The following is a 12,357-nucleotide window of genomic DNA, read 5'->3' on the forward strand; positions in this document are numbered from 1 at the left end:
GAACCCTAGCTCAGAAGCCCTGGCTTCTTTTATACAGAATCATTGAAGATTTTTTAGCAGGAGAATAATATGATTTAAAATGTTTTAAGAAGGCTATTCTATATGTATAATTAACTAAATTAACCAAAACGGCTCTACTGTGCTCAGCATGTATAGTGTAGCATCACATTTGTTTTTCCATATTTCCATTTCACCTGGAATATGTTTTAAGGCAGGCTAGACCCAGTGAAGGATACAGAAATTATAAAACGGGGCCCCTGACAACCCAAGAAAGTTCACATTTCTCCGCAAACCTAATGCCGCTCTCTTTTAGTTATAAGAAACAGAAACCCTCAACTTGGAAAAAAGGAAATTTATTGGCTTATGTCACTAGAAGCCCAAGGGGCTAGATCCAGGGGTTTGTACAATAGCATCGAGATTCAGCATCTGTGAGGTGCTACCTCTGAATTGACTTCCAGGGAGAGAAACCCAGGTCCATGTGGTCCTCGGGCTCACCACGTCAGCTGGGGGCACTCCTTTTCCCCCTTGTTTGTATCATGAGCCCATCCCTGAGCCAGTCACAGGGGGATAAGTTACCTTGACTGGAAATATTGGGTCTGTGTACATTTTGTGGGGCAGGCAGGCCCACACAGAATGACAGCCTTACCAGGTTTCGGGTCGGGGTGGAAGCAGTTCTTGAAAGTAAAAGATGTTGGGCAGGCAGGAAAAAAAAAAAGAAACACCCCATGTGAATCATGCAAAGATGGCACTGGTTAGCAGATAGAATAGATTTTTCCAGAGGAAGTTGATAAGACAAAGCATGGAGGAAGAGATGTCGGGTGTAGAGATAAAGATAAGAACCAAAAAAGTTGTTGAACTCCCCACGATTCCAGCCTCTTAGTTCTGCTTCAACTTTCCATTCATTATATTTTTCCTTTATTGAAAATTCTACTTTGATGGTAGTACATTTGGAGCTAATTACGCCTCGCAGCCCCTGGATGAGAGTTGGCCAAGGTAAGCAAGCCTTATTTTCAAAGATAGGAGGGGCATGTGCTATTTTTGGATGGTTTTGCTTTATTGTATCCACCTTGAATGTTGTTTTAGAAATTTCTAATCTAAAGCACAGACTCTTGTTTTCTCTTATAAAACTAAAGTCTTTCCATGTATAATCATAGACGTATATGAAAGTCTAAAATTAAGTTATTTAAATCAATCTAGATCTTCATTCTAAAGACCAAATAGAAACACATTTGGAATACAATTACCAACATAATACTCTGTTTTTTTATTCTTATATTTGAATATATAACGTGTCTTGGTAAGCTACTGAAAGAAACATAAGGCTTTAGTAAGCTCCTAAAACTAATTTGCATAGTGGATTTGACCTAGGGTCTCTCTGAGTATTTTTGTATATAGAGAATATATACCAAAAAGTTGAGTGTTTTTGAATACTGAGGGTGACAGAATATAAAATTAACTGAAAAGATTGTTACATCCGGTGGATGCATGGTATCATTTTCAGATCACCTAGTCAGATTTAAGAGGCATTTGAAATGTGCGTATTGAGAAAATTCAGCTCTCTCGGTTGAGATCTATTCTCCATCCATTCTCGGGGCAAACACTGGCAGCACTTCCTGTGGATAATGTAGTCAGGACCTGGAAAAGGTCGATATGAAGATGGGTGACAGCTGGCCCCTACCTCAAGTAGGTTTTCAGCAGTGCTTAAGAATCTTGGGATCCATGGTTGTAGGACAAGCACAATATTTTATTTTAAATCATGAAAGGATACCTCCAAATTGAGATTCTAAAAATTTGTATTCAAGAAAAATTGTCTTAGGCTTTCCAGAGCGGGAGGATTAGTCAGACTCATAGTTTCACAAACTGGGCTACTGTAACAGTTATATTCCTCTTCATGGCAGTCTGTGTGGGGTTGCAGCATTTCTGCTTCCAGTCCGGCCAGGCACCCACATGCACACACTCCACGCACTCGGGGTATGTGACAAGGGGTGGTTTTTCACACATCTGGAGTAAGACCTCACATCCCCAGAGAGGAACTGGTCATAGGTTTGAAACATTTCAAAAGGCATTCAAAGGTGCTTGTTTGACCTTTTAAAAAAAAACCAAAAAAAACCTTGTTATGTGCCCAGCTATCTCATTTGCTCCTGCTGTTCCCATGGATTTGTGATAGTTTTAATCATGGAAATCAGAAATCAAAGGAACTGGAGAGGTCAGCCTTGCAGCTGGGTTAATAGAGGAGCCAGTTCTCAAACCCAGGCCAGAAGTTCTCCTTTGCTCCCCGTGGATTGAACTTCTTTTTCTTTTTATGTTATTCTGGTTTTTAAAGGCAGCAGCCTCCTTGGAAGGAAGAGAAGCACCCTGGGTTCAGGCTAACATCTGCACTTAACAGGTACATGGCTTGTTTTCTAGTAGAAATAAACTTTAAGCCAGTCGCCTTGATTGTCCTGATGTTTTCTAATATATCATCCATTTGCCAGAGTATGTTTATATCAGTTGTGTTTATATGAAGTGTTTAAAAAAAAAAAAGAGGAACCCAAATCTCCCACCAGGTCGTGAACGTCTGCTCAGGACACTGCAGCAGTGTGAGAACATGAGGTCTGAGTGGATAACAGGGTCTGCCTCTCTTAACCTGTGACCTTGAGCAAGTTATGTAGCTTCCCTATGCCTCAGTTTACTCATCTGGAAAAGGGAGATAACAGTGCCAATATCAAGGGGTGGTTGTGAGGATTAAATAAGATACATAAGGAACTTGGGAATCGTAAGTATTCAATATACATTAGCTATTAAATGATCACTTTGAGCTGGACCCCAGTGGTAAGTGTTCTACATAGGTCATTTTTTTTGATCCTGATAACATTCTACAAGAATGAGTAGTATTTTCTGTTCTAAGAGGTTATAAACGACTTTTCCAAGGCCACTTAGCTAATATGTGATGGAACTGGGATTAAAAAAAAAAAAATTAGTGCAAAATTTTAACATATACAAAAAAGAGTTGGAAAGGAAAATAGTTATAAGAATTCCGTGTGCCCATCCTTCAGCTTCTATTTCTACCCCGCCGTCCCCCACGCCCCCATCCCAGCACTGGCCAGATAAAGTATTTCACCTGTAAGTATATCTAACAGTATAAGCCTGATAGGAACCTTTTTTAAAAAAACATAACCACAATGCCATTATTACACTTAACAAAATTAACAGTAATTTCTAACATTATTTAATACCCAGTCTGTATTCAGATTTTCCCAGTTGTCTCTCTGCATTTGATTGATATTCTCCTGAGTCTTTTTGAATCTGTAAAGGAGCTAGAATCTGAACCCAGGGCTCTCTGATCCCAGAGTCCACACTCTTCCTGTTTTTCATGTAGGTTCTGAACTGCCTCTCCCTTTGTCTGAACACAACACAGCCATGGTGCACAGTCAAGCCACATGGCTTGGTGGCCACAGGAGGCCATCACCTGGAACAGCCCACAAAGAAGCATTTTAGATTAATTTCGGGTCTCTCACAAGTTCGTTTTATGGCAGACAGTTTGACCCTTGGATGAGATAAGTAAATAATATCTCTTAGAGTCGAAGCTAAATATAAATTGGAGCTGTCTGGGAGAATTCCAGAAATTTGCTATAGTTCAACGGTTCCCAAAATGTTTGTCTTAAGACTCCTTTGCAATCTTAAAAGCCATTGAGGCCCTCAGTGTTTGTTTGTGTGAGTGTATTTGTTTGTATTTCGCTATTGATATTGGAAATTAAATTGAGAGATTTATAGAAGATACTTATTAAATGCATTTAGAAATAAAATAATAATAAACTCATTACATGTCTATAAATATCTTTTTTTAAGAAGCACAGTTATATTTTCTGAAACAAAAAAAATTTACTGAGAAGAGTGACATTGTTGTACCTTTTACAAATCTCTTGAAGATAGCTCGATTCTCTGCTTGTGCATTCAGCCTGCGGTGACATCACAGGTCACAAGGCTGCTGGAAAACTACTGTGCTCATGAGAGAGCGAGAGTGAAAGGGCAAAGGACACATTAGGGTTATTTTGAAAGTTGTCTTGACCTTGCATTCTCCCTGGAAGGGTTTGAGAGTCACTGCTATCGGTGATCCTTCGTATAGGAGGAGTTATTCTCAGATGGGGAAAAGCTAGTGCAGCCACAGAGAATATACTGATCACAGCGATCTTCTGAGTTGCGAGGAAAACTGGGAAGTTTCTTAGAGGAAGCTGTGAATCCATGGTCTGCCTTGTTAAACCAGATCATTATGCCATTAGCTTCAAAGGAAAAGATCATACAAGTACAAATTACAGCCTTTTGGGTGTGGGCCATCCTCAGAGGCTGTTACTGATCTAAGGGACTTCAGGTAGGTCCAGACCCCTCATTTTATGGATGATTGCAAATCTGTTATTCTTGCCTTCTTTCCTGTTGGTAATTTTCAGCAAAGAACATTGCATTTTCACTAAGGAAAAATGGATTTTCAGCCAGACTCTCTCCTCCCCCCATTAGGACCAATTCTGACTCTGCTCTTCACACGAGTGCTCTGAGCACCAAGCCCCAGGACCCCTATGGAGGAGGGGGCCAGTCGGCCTGGCCTGCCTCATACATGGGTAAGACATGCAGGCCCGATGCTAACAGCATCTGTGCCTTCTCATTCTGTCCTATGGGAACCGGGAGAGAGAAAAGCTTAAACCGCAAGTGCATTTCCCCGATTCGTGGTCCTCAGGGAAAAACTCCTGGCAGGGGAGATGTGTGTGTGCTCATGATGAAATAAGAACAGAGCTTCTCTCCTGCCTCTTTCTCTGCAAATTCTCTCTTCTTGGCATCTCTTGACCCTCCAGCTTCCTCTACTCCACACTCTTCCATTTTCAGGCCCTCATCATTTTTATAGGGACTCATAACAACTAGCTAACTGGTCTCCTTATTTCCAGTCTTATGTCCTCCCAATCCAGTTTTATGTTGGGTTCTCTGAAAGTCCTTTTTTCCCATCCAGAATCTGGACAAACTGAGAAATAAAAGTAGAAGTGATGGGTGGAGGTAAATACCACCTTTCTTCCTGACAAGAGGAAGTGACTTCTCTCTGTGGGTCTGTGGCTGTTAAGACTGAACCCCAGAGGGAGACTGACTCCCCCAGTGGCCGGCAGCACTGGCCCAGGGCGCCCCCCGCAGGAGCACCGAGGTCAGACTGCAGGGCAGGGCCGGCAGGGAGGCTGCTCTCCGAGGGAAGGCGCGCCCCTGGCCAGGAGGAGCGCGAGCCAGAGTGGAGCCGGCACCCCCCCGCTCACTTGTTCCCCTCTTTGCTGCAGGTCATCATTCCACTTCCCTGGGGCCAGAGTGAGTAAAGGGGTGGAGAGAGGCCAGCGGGGACCAGGAGTGGGGAAAAGATTCATGCTGTCTGCTTCCAGAATGAACCCACATCTGATCATATTCCTCTCCTGCTTAAAATCTCAGTGCCACCCCCTCACCTCCCAGAGAGAGTCCAAATCTCTCAGTTTGGAATGACGCAGACTCCAGGATCTGGCCCTTGCCCACCTCTCTCCCTTCTCTCCTCACTCACCAGCCCCTCCCCCCAAGTGGGTGAACTACTTCGGTTTCTATTAATGTTCCATCCTCTTCCCATCTCTTCCTCTCTTAACTTACTCCTGGCTCACCTGACCAGGGCCCTCAGCTTTGTCCCCACGTCTGTAGAGCCATCCTTGACCTTCCTCCCTTTGCCAGCCCAGAACTCCCCATGTCCTTCTAACATCCCAAAGCTCCTACCTATAGATGGCCATCTCGGCACCTGTGTCACTTGACTGCCTTTCTCGTGGATGTGCTTCTCTCCTTCTGCTCCCAGGAGGTTTCTTACAGTCAGCGTCTTATGGTCTTACCTTCTGCACAGTGCCTGGCACAGAGGAGTCCTCAGTGACGGAGAGTGTGGAGAAATTACTCAGTGGCTTATGCGTACAGAGCACACTCTAGTTGCTGAATCTAACCTGCATGTGAACCAAGTCTGGTTCACTAAGACAAAGACCAAGCCTGCCTTTCTGGGGTTTATAATCTAGTAGGAACAGTGGTCCTGAACTATCCATTCCTAGGGCTGTGTGTTTGGTCTTGAAATGGGAATAAATAAATCTTTGGCCAAGATAATGCTAGCTTTTCTAGTTTTCTTTACTTTTTAGGTAGTTTAAACCCTAAATAGTCTCTTTTCCTTCTGAGGAGAATATTCCAGGTCTTATGTCCTTGCATATAGTAGGGATGGGATTTAATAATCCCTATATTGTTGTAATAATGCTGCATTTGTTCCCTTGGTGAAATTCAGAGATGCTACATTTACCCGAACAGTTTGTCAAGTATGAGCTCTTATAGAATTGGTTAGGACCGTCTAGCTGTTTCCACACATGGGGATATGAGAGTAAAGCTGGCAGTTATGTTGGAATTGGATATGGGTCCACTGCTTACCACTTAGAGAGGTAGGATATACGGGAAGATGGAGTAGTTTAGCTTCCAGATAGGTAGGGTTATAGGTAGACTATAGGCATGTATAGGCCTAAACAAGGTGCAGCAAGCGCTTAGTCTCCCCGGATTGGGAGGGAACCAGACTGATAGGCTTCAACCTGGAACCCCCCAAAAAGAGCTGCATTTCTGCTTCTGCCATTCCTTCATTCGTGTCACCCTCTGTTTAAAGTTTCCACTTCTCTAGAAAGGGCCAAAGGCCTAGAGAGAACAAGGTAGCAAGATCTTGAGGCCTGCATGCAGAGAGAAAAAAAAAAAAAAAAAACAACTAAAGAAAGTGATTAATTGAGTGAAGTATTTATGCCAAGAGTGATGTAGCCTCTGAGGGAAGAGGTGAGAAATGTCAGAAGGTGTGAGTGAGGATGAATAAGAAAAGCAGAAGAATGCCAGTGTTGATCCTAGTAGACAGAGCAATACAAAAAGCAGGAAGGAAGAAATCCCAGAGCAGAATTCCTGGGTCACTCCTTTTCACATCAGCAGTTAGAAACCGTTGGGCCCCAATATCTCTCAACCGTGGAAGGTGGGCCGACCTCCAGCTTGAATGTCTGAACCGTGTGCCTCCTTCTGCAAAGTTGCCTTGCAAGTATAGCAGAACTCAGAAACACATCCAAATATGGATGTGTTTACATGGGAAAGCCAGTGTGTTTAAAATATTATTCAAGTCTCCAAGGATAGGAATTATTTCTGGAGAATTATATTTGTTGGTGGAAGCTATTTTAAATAGTTTCATGTACTTTTCCCCCTGTCATTCATTAAAGTTTTTCATTTTCTTTCCTTTTGGACTTTAAAAATATCGACTAGCTTTCCAAAAGGTATTTCTTATTATAGGACCAACCAGATAAAGTAAAGATTTAAAAAAGTGATGGGAAAATATAATTGAAGCCCAGAATTAGGCTCCATAGCAGAAGCAATAACTGCTCTTTCCCTGGGAATCTTTCCTGAGCATAATGATGTAACCTCAGTTAATGTTCCCATTATTTATTTGCTTTTTTTTATGAGCACATGATAAGGGAGCATCTGCTCACAGCTTAACTACATAAACAATAAACTATGATACATTCATGAGCGGAGGTTTGTGTCCCAAGAAAACAAAGCCATTAGACTGATACGTAGTTAGTAATTTTCATAATGGTTATTGAGTTGCACGGCAATTAGGCATCCATGGTAAGCAGTTGATGTAAATTCTAGAAATAAACTTTTATACATCCAAACAAGATTTTTATAATTTCTCTCTTCTTGTTTAATTATCCAGAATTTATAAAGAGAAATATTGATCATTTCCCTGGCAGCATGTGCAGTTTAATTATCGTTTCACAGGCACACACCCACACCCCCAATGGGTAAGCATGAGGGCACTCTGTGACTCTTGCCCCGTTGCCCTGTTCCATAGCCTAGGGACTGTCCCTATCTCCCCTCCACTCCTCACCAGCGAGTGGAGGAGGGGGCTGCGGTGGTCCCCGTCCTTTCAGGGGGCAGTCTAGAGCTACGGGCAGGAGAGGGCATGAGGGTTGTCGTCTTTGCACCCAGAGCGGTAGATGCTGAGTGTCACCAGCTTTGAGAACTACAGCCCTGAGCTCCTCCCCAGGAAAAGAGGCCTGCCTCCCACCTCAGTGACCTTGCCAGAGGCAACAGCTTTGACCAGCGCAGTTAACTTTTTTTTTTGTAAACATCTTTATTGGAGTAGAATTGCTTTACAATGGTGTGTTAGTTTCTGCTTTCTAACAAAGTGAATCAGTTATACATATACATATGTTACCGTATCTCCTCCCTCTTGCATCTCCCTCCCTCCCACCCTCCCTATCCCACCCCTCTAGGTGGTCACAAAGCACTGAGCTGATCTCCTTGTGCTATGCGGCTGCTTCCCACTAGCTATCTATTTTACGTTTGGTAGTGCATATATGTCCATGCCACTCTCTCACTTTGTCCCAGCTTACCCTTCCCCCTCCCCGTATCCTCAAGTCCATTCTCTAATAGGTCTGTGTCTTTATTCCTGTCTTGCCCCTAGGTTCTTCATGACCTTTTTTTTTTTTTTCTTAGATTCCATGTATATGTGTTAGCACACGGTATTTGTTTTTCTCTTTCTGACTTACTTCACTCTGTATGACAGACTCTAGGTCCATCCACCTCACTGCAAATAACTCAATTTCATTTAACGTTTAAAATGCAAGTAACCCTGAAAGAAGCTTGACTGCACGGATAGGAGGAAGAGGGGGATGGCAAAAGCATCCCAGATCTAAAGCGGGGCAAGAGTGTCACCCGGATGACAGGAGGGCCCAGAATGGGGAGGCTGAAGCCAGAGGCTTCTTAAAGGACACACGCTGGTTAAGGGATCTACCCCCTGCCTCTGCCTCTATTCAGCAAATCAAGGCTGTGCTAGGAGTTATTTTAGATTCGTCAGGCATGGGAGTAGGGAGAGGGAACATGGTCTCCGTTACACTGGGTCAGCCCTCAGTGGCTCTGAGACTTCGAGGTTTCTTGGAACACAGATGCAGCCTTGGTCATGGCTGTTCCATCCCCTGTGGAACTGATATGAGTTTCCTCTGTTTCTAGATATCCAGTCACAACTCGTTCCTTTTTATTTTTATCCCTTTATTTATAGTTGTATCATATATTTTTTATCCAGTAGTAAAAATACAGCCGTGGATATTTTGGTTACACGTTAGCTTGATGCTGGCATATCAGTTATTGCCACCACCATCCTTCTAGTTACCTAAACTCTAAACCAGGAGTTAGTTGTCTTTAAATTACTCTCATTCCCATACCCCTCACACCCATTCAGTAGCCCGGTCGTGTTCCTTCTCCCTGCAGGGTATCTCAGGTCTGCCGCCTCTCTTCTGTCCTCATTGGCAATAAATACCCTACTTCTTTCCTTCTTGCCTGGACTATTACAGTGGTTTTTCCACTTGGTCTCCCTGCCTTTAGGCTTTCTCCTTTCAATCCATCTCACACTGCTGCAAGAACAATCTCTCTAAAGCTTAGCTATAATCATGTCACTTCTCTAACCAAAACCTTCTATTCCCTGCATCAAGCCAGATTACTCACAGACACCTTCAGTTCAGCCTCATCTCCCCTTCCTCCCATCCTGAGCTCCAGCGAGACTACACCATTCTCTGCCCCTGCTGTACCCTCCCCCTCTTCCTTCTCCTCCTGTCTTTACACTGGGGCATCCCCTTCATCCTCATTCCTGAGTGTCTAAACTCCTCCAGGTGAAGCAAGTTGGACATTCTGAAGGCACACAGGCAGGAGTTCTGCTTCAGACTTCCTAGCGTGTGATCTTGGGGGTGATAATAGCCCCTGCCTCATGGGGTTGCTGTGGGGATGACCTGAGATCATCCGTGTAAGTGCCTGGCACGTAATAAGAGAACAGTCACAGTGGCTCTTGTTATTATCATCCCCGTCATTGTCCTTCAGTGGCTAACTCAGGTGCCACCTCCTCCACGAGGCTTTCTTTCTGTCCCAGTCTGAGAGGACATTATGTGGGGTGTCTGCTCCCCACTCAGGCAGTTCCACAAGGTAGCCATCAGTTGAGTCTGTTCCAGGGACAGGTCAGACTTACTACTTAAATGGAAAACTGGCCTTATTTATTAAACCCAGAGTGATTGGTGCCTTAATGATAAAGAGATGCTTCAACATACTATACCAGATTGCTGTGTCAAACTTCGTTTTTTATCTGTAATAGAATTGTCTCTTTTTAAGTGATCTAAGTGGTTAAGTTCCCAATATGAGGGTCCCAGGGAAACCAAACCAGGAATCAGAAGCTTCTCCCCCTCCTTCTGATGTGCTGATCGTAGAGCCACACCTCCCGTCTCTCCGCACCTGTCTCCTAGTGTTCTGTTCACACTGCCTGTCTTTAGTAGGCGTGTTAGATCATGACTAAGCTACAGCCTAGTCCAAGTCTCTCTAAGAGACCATCTGCAGTAAAGTCCTCTGAGCTGATTGTTTAAAATGTAGATTCCCGGGCCCATTCTCACAGCTTCTGAACCAAAATCTGTGCAGTTTGGGCCCACGAACTTGCATTTTAGCAAGCTTACCCAAATAGTCTTTATGTGCACTAAACAGAGTTTTAAGTCACTAACTTGGATTCTGTTCTGTGGGCCTGAGAGAAATGCTGTCTTTATGAGTGTTCTTAATTTTTAATTTTAGTGCTTCTGGGGATTCTCAGTATTGTCCAGCCCCAGGGTGCCACTAAAATTTTATATCTTCTGCCTGTGTTATAGAATTTGCTTCCGTGTTCTATCTTCTCACCTACACTGTATTGTCTGGCCACGCCTAGCAGTCAGTGCAGGAACTTAATTATGTTCAGTGTATGGTTATTAGACATTTGGCTTAAGTTTTAAAGACTAATCAGGTTAACTTATAGGTTAAGCTTATTCAGAAACATATTTAAACCTGAAGTAAGTTATATTTAAAGGCTTAAAACTTAAAAATTTGTCCTGATCTTAACTGAAAACTCATATGGTATATTTGATTGCTCCACAGAGAATGCTAACATATGACATTCTTGGCACGATTCTTTGGTTTTAGCTTAGAGCAATAGGATATACTCTACTTGTCATCTGCAATATATTTTATGGATCAGAATTCCTTACAAGTCAAATTTTTAAAACTTTGTGAATAGCTATCATATATACGATTTAAATTGACTGAGACTCCAGATAAGTTTCTTTTTAAAAAATATTTATTTATTTAATTTTTGGCTGCATTGGGGTGTCTTAGTTGTGGCATGCGGGATCTTCGTTGTGTGTGGCACGTGGGCTTCAGAGCACATGGGCCCTGTAGTTTGCAGCACACAGTCTCTAGTTCTGGCTCCCGTGCACAGTAGCTGCGGCGCTCGGGCTTAGCTGCCCCACGGCATGTGGGACCTTAGTTCCCCGACCAGGGATCAAACCTGCGTCCCCTACGTTGGAAGGTGGATTCTTAACCACTGGACCACCAGGGAAGTCCCAAGTTTCTTTTTAAAATGACTGTTTGTAAGAAATATAAATAACAGTACACAGCATGGAACTTCCAGTTTGTTTCTCTAGACACGCATGGTGAGTGTGAAACAGTGATGTAGACTTTTTTAGTTACCTCCCCTTCCCCCCACAATAAAGCATTTGGAAGAGAGTTTCGATCTATATACTTCTTTTCTTTGTGATTTGGTTAGAGGTTCTCAGACTTTGTAAATTGTTCTTCTTTCAGGACAGAGGCAGTAAAAAATTTTAAGATGGAGATAATTTTAAATAAAAGTAGATAGGCACCAACTTTAGACTTAAATTAGCCATATCTATTTTAATTTTATTATAAATGCTAATGTACACTGATTTGACCATCAGTGTACCGAAATTGCCTTGGAATTTTCGAAATTCTATTTTGAATCAGAAAGACTTACTAATTCATGAATAAATAAAGGTGAAAGCACCACATAAAAGTGTTTTTTTTTTCTTTCCCACTAGGTTTCTGTGATGGTGAGAACGACGTACATGGGGAAGGTATGAATTGATTTCACCTACCTGTGCTGAGTGAGATACTGACTTTAGTATTCATAACCTTCTTTCAACATCGGAACTAGTTAATACTCATGTTTTCAGGACTTCCCAAAATGCTGACAACTGCTGATGGGTTTAATTTTCTGAGATGCTCTATAAAATTAAGGCTAGCCATGATCAAGGCCACGAGAAAGGAAATGTGTGGTTAGGTTACAAGGCTCCTCATCATCTGAGTCCCACAGTCCCACAGTCACAAGGTTGTGCAGGGAAGCAAAAGTGGTAATCACGTGAAGATATTAATCAATTTTGGTCACTTAAGCCATTAGTTGTTCCAATATCCTTCCTTCCTCAGCTGTCTTTCTCTGCCTGTTTAGAAAGTTTTGTGAGTCAGTAATTGACAGATATAAATAAT

The 12,357-nt window shown here is 42.8% G+C and overlaps 1 protein-coding gene across 7 annotated transcripts in view; it reads left to right on the top strand.

Moving 5' to 3' along the window:
• Positions 1 to 12,357, top strand: part of CRTC3 (CREB regulated transcription coactivator 3) — a 99,825-nt gene that overhangs the window by 66,769 nt on the left and 20,699 nt on the right. For 4 of the 7 annotated variants that reach the window (XM_089906759.1, XM_022564048.3, XM_022564047.3 and 1 more), the window contains exons 4-7: positions 932 to 993; positions 2,324 to 2,386; positions 4,492 to 4,592; positions 11,913 to 11,948. In XM_089906759.1, the coding sequence (XP_089762885.1) occupies positions 932 to 993; positions 2,324 to 2,386; positions 4,492 to 4,592; positions 11,913 to 11,948 (262 nt within the window). The remainder of the gene's footprint in view (positions 1 to 931; positions 994 to 2,323; positions 2,387 to 4,491; positions 4,593 to 11,912; positions 11,949 to 12,357) is intronic. The other 3 variants (XM_022564053.3, XM_022564054.3, XM_089906760.1) reach the window with 3 other exon arrangements.

This window comes from Delphinapterus leucas, chromosome 2 (assembly GCF_059928025.1).
Source record: "Delphinapterus leucas isolate spDelLeu-1000000601 "Yukka" chromosome 2, BTC_Dleu_Yukka2, whole genome shotgun sequence".
Lineage (NCBI taxonomy): Eukaryota > Metazoa > Chordata > Mammalia > Artiodactyla > Monodontidae > Delphinapterus > Delphinapterus leucas.